Source organism: Opisthocomus hoazin, chromosome 7 (genome assembly GCF_030867145.1).
Source record: "Opisthocomus hoazin isolate bOpiHoa1 chromosome 7, bOpiHoa1.hap1, whole genome shotgun sequence".
NCBI lineage: Eukaryota > Metazoa > Chordata > Aves > Opisthocomiformes > Opisthocomidae > Opisthocomus > Opisthocomus hoazin.
In genome coordinates this window covers 55648921-55668521 of record NC_134420.1, presented here as the reverse complement: position 1 = coordinate 55668521, position 19601 = coordinate 55648921, and the positions used below count along the sequence as shown (strand labels likewise).

The 19601-nt window shown below is 39.2% G+C and overlaps 1 protein-coding gene across 3 annotated transcripts in view; it reads left to right on the top strand.

Moving 5' to 3' along the window:
• The window catches only part of TTC7B (tetratricopeptide repeat domain 7B), a 150704-nt gene extending 132604 nt beyond the window's left edge, over nucleotides 1–18100 (top strand). For all 3 annotated transcript variants that reach the window (XM_075426370.1, XM_075426369.1, XM_075426371.1), the window contains one exon: nucleotides 17100–18100. In XM_075426370.1, coding sequence (XP_075282485.1) covers nucleotides 17100–17321 — 222 coding nt within the window. In that variant the 3' untranslated portion in view covers nucleotides 17322–18100. The remainder of the gene's footprint in view (nucleotides 1–17099) is intronic.
• The last annotated feature ends 1501 nt before the right edge of the window (nucleotides 18101–19601 follow it).

The window sequence follows — 19601 nt, the reverse complement described above, 5'->3', positions numbered from 1 at the left end:
TTAATGCTTTTAATGCCACTTCTGTTATAGTAAGAGTATGAGTGGAAAAATACATCATGAGTAAGACAGTAATACTAAACTTGAAAACAGAAAGCTGGTTTGGGCTTTCATCACTTTTTCAATCAGCAGTGCAGTGTTGATCTGCACCTTTTTAGTTCTGATATTAATATGCATGGACTTCATAGAGAGCAGAAAGGTAAGAGCTTTTTAGTTTCAACTTTTTAATTTGCACAGTTAATCACATATGTACAAGTCTACTCTGTACATTTTGTGAAAACACTGACTTTGCAAACAGCTCCTGCCATTTGAAAAAAATGCCATTAGTCATAGTCGGTTTTTTACCTCTCCACTACAAATTTTTACATTGTTGAACTAATCGCTGACTTAAATTCAGTATTTGGTCATATAGCTGCATTTTTAGTTTCAGCCCTTTATATTTTTAAGCATGAATATTTAAAAATTTGAGCAAGTTTAGAGGAATAAAAAGTAACTGGCTACGTTGAGCAGCTGCGCATAGTATAGCAAGTAAGACACCTGGTATGGCAGATAGTAAGACAGTGACTGAAATCTCTTTCACTCTTTTTCTAAATTGAAAGTCTAGATATTTAAAGAAGGCTGTAGTATTTGTTTTCATAACAACTTTGAGTGGTCAACATATTAGGTCTCAAATACATTTTGCCGTGAAGTATTTATTCCCGGTCAAGAAATGGGGAAACTGAGGCATAGATGCTGTGACTTACCCATCTTTAAATACATTATCAGCCTCCTGATATCTCATTCTGAGCATCCCATTCACGGGACTCGCATTTAATTCCTGTGCTTATTCTCTCCAGTGCCTTTGCACTCTGAAGAAAATAATTTTCCCCAGAGGGATCTCTGTTGTGTCAGTCAATCTTGTTAGGGCAGCATCACCAATATTCCCACTGCCTGCTGAAGGGAGCCTGCAGGGTGTCTTTTGTGGGTTTTGACTTGCAAATGATTTGCAGACTTTAGGAGGGTTTTCCCTTATGATATTTAAATTTAGTACTGTCACTGATGGACCTCCTATTAAAATGTAGTTTATTAAAACAGCTCTATCATTTATCAGTGAAAACTATCTTTTTTATAGTTACTGCCTTTGCATGCAGTTTAAGTGAAGGGGTATGTGGCAGCTCCTTGATAGCTATTTCAGCTCAGCCAAGTAAAATAAGGCCCTGGTCTCAAATTCACTGCACAACTTTCAATACTTTCAAATAATAAATTAGTTCATTTACCTACATCTCTCCCCCAACTGTGTTCCTCTCTGGAAGATTTTGTCAAAGTTGTCTTGGATTTGCTAGATGAGTTTTATATTTCCCAAGTCATTGCAGGTGAGATGGTTGGTGAGGAAGATGGCTGTTTGGATAGGAGACCATTTCAGAAGTATCTGTAGCATCAGTATTTTGTGTCTGTGATTCCTTTTTGGTCTGGTTTTGAGAGCTCAGTTAAACTTAGCACTGTTTTGTAGTAATGTACTTTTATGGATAATAAAGGTAAACTACTTCCATAGATCTTTGTTTCTTTTTTTATGTTGTTACTCATTAGAAAGTTTAAAATTCAAGAAAAGCTAACTTCAAACCATGAAGTGGGTGGATGTAGAGATCTGAAGGAAAGAGGATTGCTGCTTTCATTATAATGGGTTGTTAGTTTTCCTCAGATGCTCTGTTCAGGTCTATGCTTTGATGCATCCTCCCGTACCACAAATCAGACTCCTGTCTGGATTTGAACAAAAAAGAACTAAGTCTTGTTTTATGTCTTTAGAGGAAGTTGGAGGATATTACAGCCTCTGACATGAATTGGTGAGCACATAAATAACTGTTGCATGTTCACTGATGTGTAGCGTGAGTCAGATTTGGAGAACTAATGTCATAAATTTCCTTCTGCTATTACATTGTTTGTGTGCTCATGTAATTACCGTTACATACAATAACTGTAGTTTTGAGTAAGACTTCTCAGGCCACCTTTTTCCTGCAGTGGGGTAATATCTTCTGGGGAGGGAGATCAGTTTGGTAAGATGTGGCAAACCATTACTCTGTGCACCTGCTCTGTGATTAGTGGGAGGTAAACAAGAGAGGGCAGTTTAATACCTTGCAGTTTGTCAGAACAGTTGTAAATACTTACTATTGTCCAGATGTTGAGGTTGAACATAGTTTTGTACTAAGATGCACTTACCAGAGTATTGGGAAACCAAAAAAGCTCTGTACGTATCAGTTCATTACAGGTTTTTTTCTGCAGTCTCTGACCCAAAATGGGCGTGTGGTTTATACATGTGTGGCTTTTTCACACAAATCTGAGAAATCCTGCATTATAATAGATGCTGTTGTGGGGCTTCAGGGAAGCTGGCTTTCAAGAAGTAGCCCTTACATTGAATTTAAAGTTGCTTTTAGAAAGAGCTTTTCTTTCTTAACTGGCATAGAACTGAAGGAAAAAGAAGTATTAGCAAACACTGAGATGTTAAAATAGAGTGCTCGCACTGAAGATCTACACATAAAGCATTTGACCTGGAAGAAATCTGCAGTCTTTTCGGACTGCTCAGATGAACCAAGCAAAGCAATTCATTAGCAAAGCATTTGCTTGGCAGAAACATGAAAACAAGAACATACTGTTAAAAGCTAAGCACTGCGAGGAAAGACACTACCCAGAACCCTTGAGCAGTATAGCGTGGTTTAGTAGGCCATTAGGATGCAGACATTTGATTCTTACAATTCTTTTTTCTAAATACTTTGATGAAAAATCCCAAAATTCTTAAATGCTTCCCTCTTACCCCAGGAGCTAAATCTCTTAAGTGAAATTATGATTGTTTCTTTTATGAATGTATCTGAAATAAACGTTCAGGTTTTTTCTGGGTTTTAATTCATTGATAAATCTTTTTTATCAGTGGTGCTGGTGAAATTATTTGTTGCAGCTCAGTGTGTTCAATCTCCCTCAGCTACTACTGGTGCACTGTTTATCACACATTGAACTTCATGTTTGATATCCTTAGGAAATCAGGCTTACTAAATCATTGTTGTTTGTGTGTCTGTGTTTCAGCTTTGCCTACATAACTTTTAAATTCTTTAGCCAGTTTCATCTGGACAGAAGAGGGAATGATGTAAAAAAAAAAATATACTAGGTTTGTGCAAATATTACAAAAATAGAGGGAGGAGGAAAGACTACCAAGGCTGTTTCATGATTTCAAATTTTTATTAGATGTCAGCAAGTACACATGAGAGTGAGCATTTGTAAATTGTCTGCTGCAGGGATATAAAACACAGTCATTAGAAAACCAAACCAGCCTTCATTACAGTCAGTGTTTGTGGAGACAGCTGTTAAAAGTTAACTTTTAAAAATTATTCCAGAACATAATATAATGTATTCTGTTACATTAGGTTACTTAGCTATATGACTTGATAGAATAATGTATTTAGACAAAATAGTGAATTGTGAGTGTTATAAAGACCCTACCAGTAAAGGGCTATGGAAATAAAAATAATTAAAAAATAATTATGCAGATTCAAAATGTCTTCTGTACAATGCAGTGTTAAAGTGGAGAGCTATAAATGTACGTGGACAAAGGCTGTGTTATGTAGGACTTTGGAAAAATACTTGCCTTCTATCAGAGGTGATTTGAGCAAATGAAAGAGAGGGCTGCTTTTGCCTTGGTTTCTGAATTAAAATTTCTCTGCTGGTAAGTGGGTTTTGCTACCTTAAAATAAGTAATCTAAAATAAAGACATAGTCTTAAAGGTATATTCTCTCATTTAAAAATAAACCCATTTATTTTCTAAATGGGGGCAAGTAATAAATTAAGGCACGTGTTGTCAAGTGGTTACAAATGTTCAAAAGACAAGCAAGCAAACCTCTGTCAGCTGCAGAGCCATTTCAATTTCCATTTTTTTCGTGGTCCATGTTACATTTGTCCTGACAGCTGACAATAGCTTCTCTGGGATTCCGTCTGGTTTTTAATTTATGACCATTTGAAAAAGTGATAGCCAAAATGGCATCGGAACTAATGGTATTATGAGGGTCATGGACCCAAAGACTTACCAGAGGACTATGAAAGACTATGATACAAATGCAGTCTGTGACGATGCTTTGTTGTGTTAATTGAATGCCTAGCCAGAAGTTGGTAGGTTACAGTTGCCAGAAATAACTGTTCTTGATATAAAGTCTAAAACAGTATGAAATGCTGTCAGATCTATTAAAGTAACTGACACGTCAAACTTAACTTCCTTAAAAATTGTGATATGATAGTGTGAGCAGCTGGTGATCTCTGTTGAAAATAAATGATGCAGCTTTAGCCTGGGCATCGAAAGTCATTTGCTGCAGAATCCAACCCTAAAATTGGAGGGAGTTTTATTAGTAGGTGCAGTCTTTCTGCCGTGTGCATTACATTCGACTTAATGTAACATTTATATCTGAATATTTTTGCCGAAGATAAAAATCCATGGATGTTTAACATGATAGCTGGTAGGAAATGTTTGTGTATCACCCCACACTCGGCAACTGCTGTAAGTTCCAGAATTCCCACCTTCCCTACCAAACCCACCCTGTTGCTGTAGTTCTTATCCTTGAAAGTGGAAGCTGCCACTCTGTGTTTCAGCTTTTCACTCAGTGAGCGTTAACTTCCCAGTTTGCTTATTCTGATCAGATCCTAGCTTTGTGTGGGAGTGCCTTTTCTGCCATTCTGGTGTTCCTCCTGCCAACTGTGCTCCAGTGAACTAGAAAAGTGACTCAAATAGGCAAGATTCTGACACTCTGGGAAGCAGGATTCAAATCTGTTTCAGCTGCCTGTCAGCTGACAGTAATAAACCAAAGAAAAGGGCTGAGGGTGAAATGGCATTTGGAATTGCACTTTCTCTGCGGATTCCAATCTTGTGCACTAATTTATTATACAGTTTGGAAAATGGATTTCAAGAGCCATAAGCCAACCACAGCATATGATTTAACATGCTCTGTCAGTCAGTGCAGTGATGGATAACCATTTATAAAATGTGCATAGCCACATTGAACTCATATTTTGCCTCAGTGTTTAACAGCAATGTGATATTCATCATGGATGCAAAAGGTAAAATTAGTAGTGGAAATGAAAATATGGAAATGGTGGCAAGTACTTGCTGGTGGAAGAGTATGGAGGAGTTAACCAGAATTCTGAATAACTAGTAGATGCAATAACAAATCATTAGTCCAATAATATTTAGTGAAACCTAAGTTAACAGAAGATTGTAGAATAGTTAATATATTACCTCAACTTGGGAAGAGCAGTTGCAGGAGAAAGGCGTCACTTTGATTAAAAGTGAGACTTGAAGAGCCATCAGAAAAAGAAATGCAATGACTTTCACAACTACAAAATGCAGGAGCAAGACTGAGTGTGGAAATGACTGGGAGGAGAGAGAGTACTAGCTGATCTGAGCTACATCTCCATTGTTCTACAAGAGCTAGAACTTCATGTTCATGAGTTGGCCAAGTCCAACACGAGCCATCATGTTGTCTCAGTTATCAGCATCATCATCTTGTCAACAGTGTAGTCTCAACATTAATTTTGTAAGCCTGCAGATTTCTCCTTACCTTATGGAAGCTGTTGGTGTTTGTGCTCCACTGGTTGCTTCATGTCCCCAAAATATGGAAACTTCCATGCCCAGTAAAACCAGTTGAGGCTGGCCAACAGGGCAAGTGTACCCTTGGTGTGAACTATAGCATAAGTTTCACTTGGGGTTTCCTCCCAGGCAGGCCCTGTGATTCTCCTGTAATCCCAAGTGACGTGACATGGCTGGCTGACAGAACTGGCTGGTAGCTTTGCACCAGCGTTGTCCTTACACACAGCGGGCATGGAGTGACTGAGCTGCAGCACTGGAAAGTCTCTGGGGCATTTCCTGGGAGCAGTAGGAAACTTTAATAATAATACATGCTCCTTTTAAACACGAGAGGAATATGCATAGTCAAAACAAGGCTAGGTGGTGTTGGCTAAGTTTCATCTGGAACAGATGAAAGCAAACTGGCTAGGGAAAAAATGGGGAAGGTGATTTGAAGAGGATTCCTAGCACTTACAGCCTCAACACTGTGCAACAAGAAATCCTGTGCTAAGGTTGTCTGTAACAACAGGGGAGCAAAATGAATGACCTAAGAGGGCTCTTCTGGTCTGATGTTAATTAAACTGAAGATACCTTATCTTGGGCAAGTTTTAAGTAAAAAATCAACAGCGATTGACAAAAAGATAGTTGTGAGAAAAGCTGATAGGCTTATATGGAATGTTGAATTGTAAAAGGCAGGGGATACTTCAGTTACATTTATGTTTGCTTCCAGATCAGTATTAGCAAAACCTGATTTGTTGAGGTACATTAATGTTATTTTCAGCTTTTTAAAAAATTATTTTTAACTATTTTTCCATGAAATACTGCTGCTTGTGTTTCTCTCTTTGATTTTCCAAAGCTTTTTTTCCTTAGTTTCCAGTATATTGAACTTCTTGTTTCCAGCATATTGAACTTCTTCAGGTTTTGTAAAAGGTAAGTTGGTATATAAAGAAGTGTTTAGCTTTATTTTTGTGAAAGTGCTAAAAGCCCTTTCTTAGCCAATGGTTAGGGTTTGGCTCTTCTGATCTGCTCCTGATGGTGCACAGATGGGAGGGTGTATGCCTTCCCTTCACGCTGAAAATAGCCTTCCCTCAGAACTGGATCTGCTGGCAGTTGGCCTGTCAGACTGACAGGTTAGCAGTCTACCTACACCTTCTGCCTTTCATTTCGGAACCTGGGGGGGAGAAAGGGACTGCCTTCCCTCTCATGCCAGGAGGTTTCTGCAAACTGCCATGAAGATGGCTCTTCCCTTTCTAGTGCGTTGAGCCTGAGCAGCAGATGGAAGTTCACATCTGCTTTGGGGGGGAGGAAACGGTCTGTTTCCTGGGGATGCTATAAAAATACATTTATTAATGCTATATTAAAAATAACCTCTTTTTCTTAGAGGTTACTGCAATGCCAGTGTAGTAGTATGTGCTGCTGGGGTGTCATAACACTTTTGAAACAGTGACATTAGCCGTAGTTATAACGTTATGTACGAACATACTTCTGTATGCAAAAGTCTCTTCAGCTAAGGGCAAAAGGAATAAAAAAGTGAATGATGTGCTTTAATCTTTGAATTTCCATTTTATTTTAGTAATGAAAGGACTGGTCATCTTTTATCTTATACTGCAGTTCTGACTGAATATTTAATACAGCATTTGTCAGAATATTTGAGAGAAATGCACGGGCATAAATGCAAAAAAGATACTTCTGAAGAGTATCATTCACTTCTGATTCCTTTTCCATAGTCTCAAAAGTTCCAACAAGTAGGTGCTCGTTTCTGTAGTATTGAGTGTGTACAGGTAAGGACAACAAGTGCTAGCTTTCAGTATAGTGACAGTCTGGCTAAAAGATCTCCAAAGTACTCAATTTGAACTCTGACAGTTCTATTAATTGTGAATTTTAACCACAGAAGCTAGTACTGGATCTGCACCTCTGATTTTTCTTTGATACACAAGCTATTCCCCTGACTTCAGGTTCATTTCTTCATTAGAACATTTGATCAGTTTTTCTAATTACTATTTCCAGAAGCCACATGCCACTAGTGTGTTCATTGGGATTTTAAAGAAAAACTATCACTAATGAAAAAGAGCTTCTTCAAAACTCATTGCTTGCTGTTTCTTATTATTTATTAATTCTATCAGTAGTTGACTGATGGACAGAAGAACGTGAATTTCTTGACATTGTGATAATTTTGCATGCAGCACAAGCTTTCAAAACCAGGAATCTTTAAATGTACTGAATTGAAGTCTCATCTCTAGGCAGTGAAGTAAGGTCACTGAATTCCCAGTATCCTCAGTTCATTGTGGCTTTACTGTGTTTGTAGATACAGCATATGAAATGAGACCGTCAGTATAATTTTCAGACGGAGATAGAAAGTTAAATAATCTCTGAAGTCACTAGCTCTTTCATTGTATCAGTAGGGTGTTTTGTTTGTTTCCAGTGTGCTTGCTATAGTCAAATTACTTCTCGCAACGTAGCGTGGTAGTCATGCTGTGTTTTTACAAGCTGATGTGACGTTCGCAGAGAGCGTAAATCAAAATTACAGCAGACTGTTGCAAGATCATGTTGTCCTTACAGGAAAAGAAGTCCCCTAAGAGCTTCCATATTGGTGGAAAGCTGCAATCAGCAATTTTAAAAAACAAACTTCAATTTTGAACCTTGCTGCATTATCGGCTGTGAACAGCAGTGAACTAAAAGGCAAGCACATCCCTGTTGGAAGGGGTCAGGTGTTTTCAAGGGGGTTATAAATACACAAATGCACTAACAACCACGCATGTTCCTTATTTCGCGCTGGCAATGTACAGTTCAGTGAGTAACAAAGCCAAAGTTGTTGTTTTAAAAATCTGTTGCCAAGCAGTAGGTTTTCTCCTAGCAACAAGTGTTTTGCAGCAGGGGAGGCAACTGAATACCTTAGGGGGTATGTTAGCACTGGGGGGAGGGTGAAGAAATGACGAGCTGGGGCTGGGAGTTTGCTTCAGCTGTGACACAGAGCACACGGCTCCGTGTCTGGGTGTGCTGGGGACTGACGAAGGCAAGAGAGGGGACACGTACAACAGGCCGTGTTTTGGGATAAGCGGTGAACAAAAGTGTTGGCTGCAGGTGCAGGCTCATATTTGTTCATCAGTTGCTTTGGTTTGGTTTAGGGAGTGATCAGCTGTAGTGTTATTAGCTGATTATTCATTTAAAAAAAAAATCCATACTGAGGTGGTAGGAAGTTTTATTTCGAGCATTGTTTGAAGAAACACACTTTTTAATTATTCAAAGGATTTGTATTATTAGAGAAAACAAGATTAGTTTTCTAGTCTGCATTGTGGAAGCAAATTGCATACATGTTGCAGTTTCCAATTAAAAAAATTATTTATTTTATGGAAAATTATCTTTACTTGTAAGTGTTGGTGGTCAATCCAGTTGTTTTTAAACTTTCTAATAGGGACACCCTGCAAAATCACTGCATTAAAATGCATCTGTGTCTGTCATTGCAGACATAGAACTATGTTTATTCATCGTTTTTCTGATGGCATGGCTTATTTGAAGTTGATGCACCATGTCACATTTTTTTCACACTTGGCAGAAAATAGTTTCTTACCATGACTAAACATGCAACTGTTCTTGGTGTATGCCTTCAAAAGAAGGAGTTAATAAATGAGTTCTTCTGCAAAGTCATGTTTCCATTAGATGGACATACTTCAGCACAAATTCATCAGCTAAAGGGGAAGTAGAAGAGCATAGTATATAAATAACGTGCTACTTCACTTTACATGAGTGTAAAATACTGATTACAGAATACATTTAAAACGTATTTTTATCACAGGGTGGGAAATATCTGCTGCAGAATTTTACGTATTTTTCTGTATATCATGACAAATTCTCGTTTTGCTTCGCTGACACTTCTGTTTCATTATTATAGCATAACACTGTCAAGTCTCTGGTAAACCTTCAAGTTTGATAAGTTTGTTTGAAAATAGCAGCCACCTTAACACATGCAAAATAGGCTGAAAAAGCAGCATGTAACAAGGGGCAATTTTGTGATGCTAAAATTACAGTGCGTATGGATTTGCAGTGCATACATTGCACATTGAGTTTTGTAACTGTTTGTGGTCATAATCCCTGATTTTCAAGTTTTGTAGACAAGATGGGATGGTTCTGTCACATAGTTCTGCATACCACGATTGCAAGTTGATTCTGCCTTGGGCAGGTTGGGACTTGTTTAAAAAAAATAAAATAATGAACTGGGAATATTAATGGGTAGTTGGATGTAGTGAGTTCTTTGGGCCTTTTATTGTAACTGTTAAAAAAATCATTATTTTCCACATCTGTGTAGCTCTGTACCTGATTATACATTTGCAGCTACTGTTTACTGGGCTTCAGCGGGTCGTCAGCGAACCAGGCAAGTAGTATTTCCACTGCTCTTCTGTTGCTCTGCTCTCATCATTAAAAGCAAAATAAGTCCATTTTTGATTTTCATATGCTTATAATGTTTTCTTCTAGCTGTTGTTTTTGCAAGAGAAACTTTTAGCTCGGAGGGGTATCTTTTAGCTAAATAAGGTCTGCATCATACAAATTTAGAAGCTCTTTAGCAAACACGTCGTATAATAGACCTACTAGGAAAAAAATTAATGTCTTACCTGGTAGAACTCAAATCTCCATAGCTGAATCTTTTGCAGATCAACGGGCTGCGATTCTTAAACATGGTGAGCATCTCTGATGCTTTTTTGCATGTTAGGTTGGCCACATTTCTTCTTCTCATACTCTCCATTTCTCCTGGTTAGCAGTTTCCTTCTCTGCAGCGTTAAGAGAGAGTTCAGTGCTGAGAGTTCAGCGCTGAGAGTTCAGCATCCTCTCTGAAGAAGGCAAAAGTGCAAATGGACTCATGGTCAAAGTTCCCATTATGTTTTTTCCACTTTGAAATAGATTTCATTGCTTTTGAGAACATCTCCTACCTATAGTCTATATTTTTCTTAGAGAAAACGAAATTGTCCCTCTTGATATCAAATGAGTAAAGGTAAAAATCTCAAGTGGTGCTTCCAATGAGATTGAGAACTGTTTATTTTCCAGGAGGAGTGGACAAGTACTCAGACGGTTAAACCTTAAGAAAACCTTCAGGTCTCTTGAGCAGATATTTTTAGTCACACTGAAGAAACCACATTGATCTTTGTAGTGTTACCTTTTTACTTTCGGGGGGTTGTGGGGTTTTTTTGTGGGTATTGCAAATCTTGTTTAGCACTTTATCATAAAGCTCTGGTTTTGTGAGACATACAATGGATGATAATGATGGCTTCAATTTTTAAAAAGTTAGTTCCACAGAAAAATTCTGAATGTTAGCTTCTCATTTGCCTAAACGCAAATAAAAAAGTGACCTTACTAGACTCCTCTAAATGTCTAGTTTTAATCATGTTTTCAAAATCAGAAATAGTTATTTAAGTGGTTTTCCATTTCTGTCCTATGTTTATTTTTCTCCATGTGTGTTTTCCACTGACTGTTCAGTTAATCATTATGACAGGTTAATTTGCAAAGAGAGAAAGCCTGTTTGCAGGAAAAAGATAGCATTGCAGTGAGGACTACACTACATGCTTATTTAAGCAACTATGACTTGGTACAATTGCTTATTGTATCATGTTGTTCAGATCCTGAGTTGTGATATTTCATTAATAAATAATGATGCATTTGCTAAGTGAAAGTTTTACTTGGAGACTGTGTAAAGCTGCATTTGGAAATTAGAACTCATTTTAATGTTTTCCTTTTTAAAGGTGTTTACATTTAGCTAATGAAAAATAACGTTAATATGTTGAACTGCAAGGGGAAAAATAACTATGCCAAAACATGATTTTGACATGTCCAATATATATCAAAATATATTTCTGGTTTATTGAGAAGGTATTTATTGTAATTATTGGTTTTATTGTGCCATCACCATAGATCAAATAGACCAAATCTTAAAGGTATCTTGTTTATCTAGGATACAAGTAGACATATAATGACATACTGAAAGTTATCTAGGTGGAGTAAGGGTTTAGGTCCTGTTGAAGTGAATGCCGATTAAACATTTTGTCTTACACACATTTGAAAATTCCATTATGCATCTATCTGTGCCCAAAAGACTGTGAATATGTTGTGGGGATTGGTCTGTTCTAAAAAAAAAAAGAAAGGCCTCATGGATTTGAAGATTTCAGAATCCATTCATTTTCTCATAAGCTGGATACCTACCACAGTTTTGCTTTTTAATCTTTGTATTTGTTTGTTGGACATTTCTGTGCACCTGCTCCTTCCGTGTAGCCCAAGGAAACAAGAGAAAGTTGTTCTTGCAACAGAAGCATGAAGTAGTGATATTATATAGGCATGAAAATGTTATCACTCCCTTTCCTCTCGGTGCAGTTGAGGGAAAACCTGATATTGGAGCAGGAGTAGTGGAAGCTTTCTGGGCCCTCTAGACAAGTCTCCTCCTGGTAACCATCACAGCATGCCAGCTGTTCCTGCAGGACTTGGTCTTAACACTGTTTTGCACCCTGCTACTGTGAGGAGAAGGCTGTTCCAAAACATCTCTGCTCCGATTGCCAGGAATGTTTTCACTTTTTTTTTTGTAAACTTACAGCCAATTTATACACATGTATTCTTGTGCCAACATTATTCTGTTAACTAAAATAGTTTTTCTCTATTCTGTTCTCTCTACTGTTTTTATAGCAAGTAACTTCATCTCCTCTCAGCTTTTGATTTGCTAGGTTAAACACACCAAGTCTGTTAGTCTCCTCTTCTAAATTAAGATCTTTATTGATTGTCTCAATGGTCATTTTCTGTGCCTGTTCCAGTTTGAATGACCTTTGGTGAACAGAGGAAACTACACAAGGTGCCAGAGGAGGCCCTGCCATAGCTGTGTGCGGCACCGCTGCTAAAGTCTCTGTTGCCTTCCTCTCTACTGGAAACCTCTCCTGATGACAACTGGGTTTTCCTCTTTCATGCTGGCAGCTTTTCCCACTGTCATGCTGTCATTGACTTGGTATATTCAAGTCCTTCTCCCGAGCTGCTTGGTTGACAGGCTTCCACCATGCTGCAGAAGTTCTGTGTTGCTGTTATTTTCCACTTTGTTTCACTGACTTTTGCCATATTTCTGTTATCGTAGTTCTCATGATCAGCCCGTTGCTTTCTATATCGTATCCTCTTAATTTTTTCTTATATAATTGTATAAGCACTGTCATAATTCTTGAGATGTCATTAATGAAAACACTAAACATTATTATTATTATTCCCAAGACTGTCCAAAATACAGAAAATGTAATCCCCATTCCTTAACACATGCAAGAAAAGTATAAATGAAGGTTATTCAGCCAAATATTTTGGATGGTATATTGAGATATTTCTGTCTGTTCAGACTCAATAGCTGTTTTTCTGGACTGTATTTGTGTAGGTACCTGGGAGATATTGAGTAATAAATAACAAATTACTTTTGTTTTGACAACAGTGCCAAGCGTCTTCAGTCAGGGGTTGGGCCCTATTTGGCTGAGCATTATAAAAACAATCCTTGGACAGATGCTTTGGCAAAATAAGCAATGAATAGCAGTTTTATATGTGGGGCAATGTAAAATGAAGTGTGAGGGTGATGATCGAGGAAGGAAACACACGTGAAACCATTGACCAACTAGAGGGAGACTCTGTGACTCCAGACTGGATGAGGAAAGAATCGGCAAGAGCTTGAAAATAACCTGAGGCAGAGAAGAAGGTTGGAAGCACTTTTTCCCCCTTTTTATTAATTCCTAGAAGGTTTTGTCCTGTTGCGATGGGAAGCTTATGTGGAACCTTGTTTGTAGTGACCACAGTACCTCCCTGTCGCAGGCAGCATACAGTCATGCTCTTTTTTAGAAAGCCAGCCCCTGGAGGCTCTTGAAATTGAAAAGTCCCTGTCGCTCCTGGCTCTGAGCCCCGATGATGGCCTGGGCACTGTAAAGGGCTGTTGACCTTTCCTCAAGCAGAGAACATGCGGATGCCACAAATCCATGAGTACTGTTGATTATTCAAAGTGACTGGTATAAATATCAATGAAGCGGAGACACGAAGCACTGCTTTCACTTCTTGCAGTGATGGCACAAAAAAGGCTCTTTGTTTATTCAGATTCCCATTTCTTTCTGCTGTGCCATTTCCGATTAGACCTCTACAATGTAGAACTAGCTCAAAGAAAAATAAAATTTGCTTAGAGAGTTTACAGCATAAAGACATCCTGAACAGACAGAAGCTGGAAGCCTTAACATACTTAGGGGAGATCAGTGGCTTGTCCAAAAAAAACCCCAAACCAAAACAACCCCAAAACTCTCAGCAAGCCAAACATGGGGAAAAGTGATAAACGGAATTTGTACTGAGCTGCAAAAAAAAAGCCCACACACATTAGACTTTTAGAACTGTTAGAAGCGAATGTCTTGAATTTATTGGTTGTTCATGTGAAAGAGATGCAATAGCAGGGAAGATCCTGCTTTCTCCTAGCAGGATGCCAACAGTTGTCTTAAGCACCTCTGTGAAGTAATGCAGCATTTTAAAATGTACAAAGAACAAATAGATTGCCTTAGATTTTTGTACTTCCTTAGGAACTTACTGTTTTCGTAATCTTTTGTATAATGGTTATTTTCCTACTAATATTTCTTATTATTTACTGAAATGATCATATAGCAGTTTTTCTAATTGATTCAGGTTCCAAAATCCCTATCTTTTTTTTTTTTCCCCAAGTTTATGTGCCTGTTTATAAAGAGAATACAGGGAGAAGGCTTTCTGCCTAGGTGTTAAACTAACATGCCAAGTCTGAAGGTGTGAGCCATATGTCACTTAGGTACCCCTCTGCGTTTCTGCAGAGTTGATGTGTTATTCAAGCCCATCTCCAACCATAAAGCAACAGACCTAACATTATTCTGCAGATAAATGTTGTCTGTACATCTGCTGCTAAACAGGTAAAGGGCAGAACTGGTAGCTTTGAGATTTTGTTTCCAGTTAGGAAGCAAAGGAAAATACTTGGTGAAGGACTAGGATAATTTGTGCTGATATCTGGGAAATCTTGGAGTTGGGGTTTGGGTTTTGGGGGGGGGGGGGGGGGTGTGTTAGTTTTTAGCGGTTTGGGTTTTGCCTTTTTCCTGAAGGGTTTAGAACAGACAGCAAGCATCTGCTGACAGCTGGTAAACTGGAGGTCAGATTTCTTGGATGGGTGATGGTACGCGGTCACTGAAGGATGCTGCTGCGTGATAGGCATGCCTGCTCCTTCGCCCTGTGGTCTATAGTGTAATGCTTAATAGACTAAAGTCAGGCTAGGGCCGCAAGCAATTTGGAATGTTCTGTGCCTCAGAATTTTAATGAAGTCATCGGGAAGGAGATTTACAAACTAGACCCTCACAATGTATGACATCTGACCATCATTCTGAAGGAGTTAATAGGTCAGAGGAGCTCATGTCTTCTTTCTCTAGATCACTTGTTAGATCACTTGTTTGAGCTCAGCCCACCAAATGTCACTGTCCTTTTAATGCTCTGCGTGAAACAAGACTAATTTTCTCTCTGTTCATTCTTTGAAAGCAAAGCTCATTGCCTCAGTGCTGCTACCCAAGGCAGAAGTCTTCATACCATCCCAGCCTGGGACACCAGTGAACAGCTGGCCTTCAGGAGACTCCCTCTAAAAAGCTGTGGCTTCAAAAGCATGAGGCAACAAGATGCGACCTGGTTGCCCATGCAAGAGCTGTTCCTTCACTAGCGCTCAATAACTTTACATTCTTAGGAAAGTATAACAGCAGGCAAACAGCTTGTATTTGCTCTAGTTCTGTCACCTGGAAAAACTCAGCTACACTTTTTTCCATACATGATAGGGCATATGTGACATAACGTGTTTCTATTCCCATCAACAGGCTTAGGCTTATATCTGAAAAATTTGGTTGTTTCCTTTGGTACTGAAAAGAGCATCTTGTGTCCTTAGCAAGCAGGGAAAATAGTCTGGCATATCTGGGAAGAAAAGTATTACCAATATTCAAAGGGCTTGCATACTTAGTAAAAATTATACAAATCCTCGCAGAAAAAAAAAAAAGGTTTTTGAAAATTGATTAGACAATCAGGTCTCAAAAATTAACATGAATTTTACTAGTGTTAGGTGCATGCAGCCAAACCACCTTTATATATTCCACCTCCTTGCTTCATTTTTTGTGGTTTTACATCTGATGCCTACCAGTCACTGACAATCACTTTCCTGCAGGGAAAAAACACCAATCCAGAGTTACCTGATTTTTGGATTGGAAGTATTGTTCACTTGCTCTGGAAATGCTGACTCATTTGACAGCTCAAAAAAAGAATCCAAAACCAGAAAAGTCCTCTAGCACCATTATGTGAGAACATCTGCTAGGCTGACAGAAATTAGTCTTCATTGCATTTATGTATTTACTTGTCAATACTATACAGCACTCTTTATATTGTTCTTCAGAGCATGGTCTGCTCCGTTGCTGTGTAGCATGGAGTTAGCAGCCTGGCCGTGCTGAAAGTCAGCCTGGTGGGCAGAATTCCAGAAAAGTATGGTGGATAATTCAGGGGTTGCATAGAATTTCAGTACTTCCTAATCGTCAGCGCTTAGGTTGAGAAGGATTTGAGGGACAGATGTACAGAGAGAAATAAAAGAAATCGTGGTCCAAGGAGCTGGGGCTTGGAGGGGAGAAGTCACAAGGAATCCGTAAGCAAGTAATCAGGATGCCTCTCTGGAAAACAAAGATTTGTGGTCCACATGCATTTTGCAATACAGAATTACAAGGTTAAAATGCACAACATCGTTAGGATTATTATAATCCCGGAATAAAGCTCTCATACTGGGTCATTCCACCACTTCTGGCACAGTAACATTGCTGAATGTGGTGGATGGAGATTTCCATTGCCTCATTCAGCCCGTATCCTAGTGGGTTTGGACATCCTCTTGCGTGGCGTGGTGTTGAATTGGTTCCCATTCTGCAGAGAAAGAATCTGTGTCTGGGAAGCTCCTGAGGAAGTTGCCCGCTGGACCTGTATACAATACTGGTGCAGTATTAGTCGCAGCATGCTTCCTGTCCCACAGGTTGAATCAAATACCATGGCTGTTGCCCACGAGGCTGAACTCAGTTCTGTTACGGCCATCCCTGAGAGCTGATGGTGCTGTGTTTATTGTCTCAGACGTTCTAAGACAGGAGCCGGGTGCTGAGATGCACAGGCAGGATACAAATACTTCAGGGCACACACCTTAGTAGGACTTCAGACAGGGGAGCTTGCTCCAAAAGCTCGGGTACTTACTGATTCTTGGTGGTTGGGTGGAGTTTTTGTTGTTCAACTTGGTTTTTGTGTTTCAGTGTCTTTGCTTCCTCTCCAAAGCTGCTTGACTCCTTGTTAGTGTGGAGCAGCCTGCTCCAGTCCTGCTTCAGGTTGTTTCTTTTCTTTAAGGAGAAAAAAAAAACTATTACGTAGTCTCTAACACTTTGAACCCAAGAGTTACCTACACTTATTTCACTGTTCCTGCATATTATTTGAGCTTCAGAAGGTCCTACTGGCCAATCTCAACCATTTTTCTTTTGTTTCCTTGCAGGCTCTGATCCTTCACCAGCTCGGACGCTACAGCTTGGCAGAGAAGATTCTCAGAGATGCCGTCCAGGTGAACTCCACTGCCCATGAGGTCTGGAACGGCCTGGGAGAGGTGCTGCAGGCTCAAGGCAATGATGATGCCGCAACTGAATGCTTTCTGACGGCGCTGGAGCTTGAAGCCAGCAGTCCAGTTGTCCCTTTTACCATCATTCCCAGAGTTCTTTGAGAGCACATCTTGATCAACCGTTTATGGTCTGACTTCTGGGTGAGGAAACCCAGTGTATCCGGCTGCCTGGTAACTGGTTAGTTTGAAAAACTTCAGAGCTACAGGTAACAAACTCCAGTCTTTTGCAGGAAAGCGGCCAAAACAGTGAGGTGATGCGATGTGTTAGTGTTAGGCTGAGAGGACAGAATGGCTAGCCAGAACCAAATCACTCATATCACCTACGTTTTTGCCCAGGTAGTTTTAAAACATCATTATATTGTTCATGGATGATGTGCCATATTTTGTTAGTGATAGTTGAGTGTTACATAAAGTGGTAATGGAATCAACTACCAAATGTAGAATAAGTTAAAATTCAGTGGCAGCGCAGACTGTTTTTAACAAGGCTGTTAATAAAACTGTTCTCTTCCTGCCTCTCAACCTCTTTTGGCCCAAAGTCAAAATGTGAATTTTCTGTTTCCATCTCTATTTTAGTCCAGGCCAGAAAATCAGTTGAGTTCTTGTTTTTAGTTGTTAATAACCGTGATCTGTGGCTAACTGTTATCTCTATTTAGAACAAAGGCTGAGTACAAGAATATTTATATTTTACCAATGTATGCCTGTTACAAGAAATATATTAGTTATTTAAGTTTAACTTTTTTATGTGAATTCAGAGTTTATTTATCAATGGAAATATGTAAAAAGAAGCCTCAAATGTAATATTTACCGACATTCCTTATACATGACCCACACTTGGCTAAATGGGAAGATTATGTTAATAATAAAATGATTTTTAAATGGAACCTTTCCTGTGTCCTGGTTAAGAACCCAGGGGGAAACAGATGGCTTGTGAACACGTTTTAATGATGTGGGGCCTGTAGCTGACTGGCCTCAAAGATGAACGACACCAAAATTAAATGCCCTGAGGCCAGTCTAGAGAAAAGAAGCTGCTATACTCTGCCAATGGCATTGTTATCTTAGATTTTAGGTTTTCGTAAATCTTCACTGCTTCTCCTTTTTTATTCCTTCCACTCCAGCTCTCAATGAAGCCAGATTATCTCTACATAATACACGAACATTCAGGTATGCCTTAGTAGTGCTTGGAAAGAGTATTTTAAATATTTACACGCTATTTATCAGTTTTCTTTACCTCTCTTTGTAGTTCTTTCTCAGCATCTGCACGTTGTGTTCCTCGAAGGAAAAGTTGACTGGTAGCATATTAGTGCCATGTCAGTAACAGTAGGGCCAAATGTTTAGTAGACAAATACTTGCCAGAGCTTGTCTGGGACGCATGGAGAAGAGTCATTCGTTGCAACAAATATTCAGGGTGCGTGAGCTGGGCTAGTCTGGTGTCTGCTCGTTTACAATGTTGGGCTCAATGGAGCCCGGTGCGAATGCCAGTTCCCTGTTAGACTGAGTGTTCCTTGGTATTTGTCTGATTTGTCGCAAGAAGCGCTTTTAAAGTGCTTAGCACAGGATAGCAGATGATTCGGAAAAATAACGGCAAATGTTTTTCTTCGTCACTCACCAGAGAGCTTACTCATGTCAAATGCACAGAGGATCCTCGCTCCGTGTGCTCTGGAGTGCTCCGGTGAGCATCTACAAATGACGAAAGACTTAAACTTGGGGGAGCTCTTCATTTTCGCCTCTCTTTTTTCCCCCCAGCATTTCATGGGCCTTTCAGGCTGAGGCTACTTTCAGAATGTAACTGCTTGGTGCTTAGACCAGGTGTTCTCTGTAAAACAGACCAAAAGGCTGTAATAGGTGGTGTTTAAAAGCCAGTAGAAATTGTGTCATCTTGCTCGCTGCGAAAACATCAAAGTTTTCCTTCCCCTGTTAAAGTGCCTGTTTTGCATGTTTTCTTCCTACTGTCCTTGGCTTTTTTTTTTCTTTTTTCCGTTTGCCAACTGTTCTCTCTTTTCTAGTCCCAGCTCATAACATGTGCTCTGGCCCTGCTGTCTTTTAGCACCCACTGTATGGTACCTGGCGTACCAAAAGAAGCTGCAAAACCTTTATTAGTTTAATTCAGCTCTTCCTGAGCCTTTCTGCTATTACAGTTCTGTTACTTAAAGCTGTAATACCTTTCACAGACATGCTCCTTCACAATATTTATTCACCTTTTATTGTAATATCAAAGCTCTCCTAACAAGGCTTTTGCACCTGTATCTGAGACTGGCCGTCTTTGTCAAGAGAGCTTCAGACAAAAGTGGAGAATAGGAGAATTCTGTAATAGCAGAATTTATCTTTGATTCTTCTCATTCAGTTTAAAGTCCTGGCCTCTTTTGATAATCTCCCAAAGTGGAA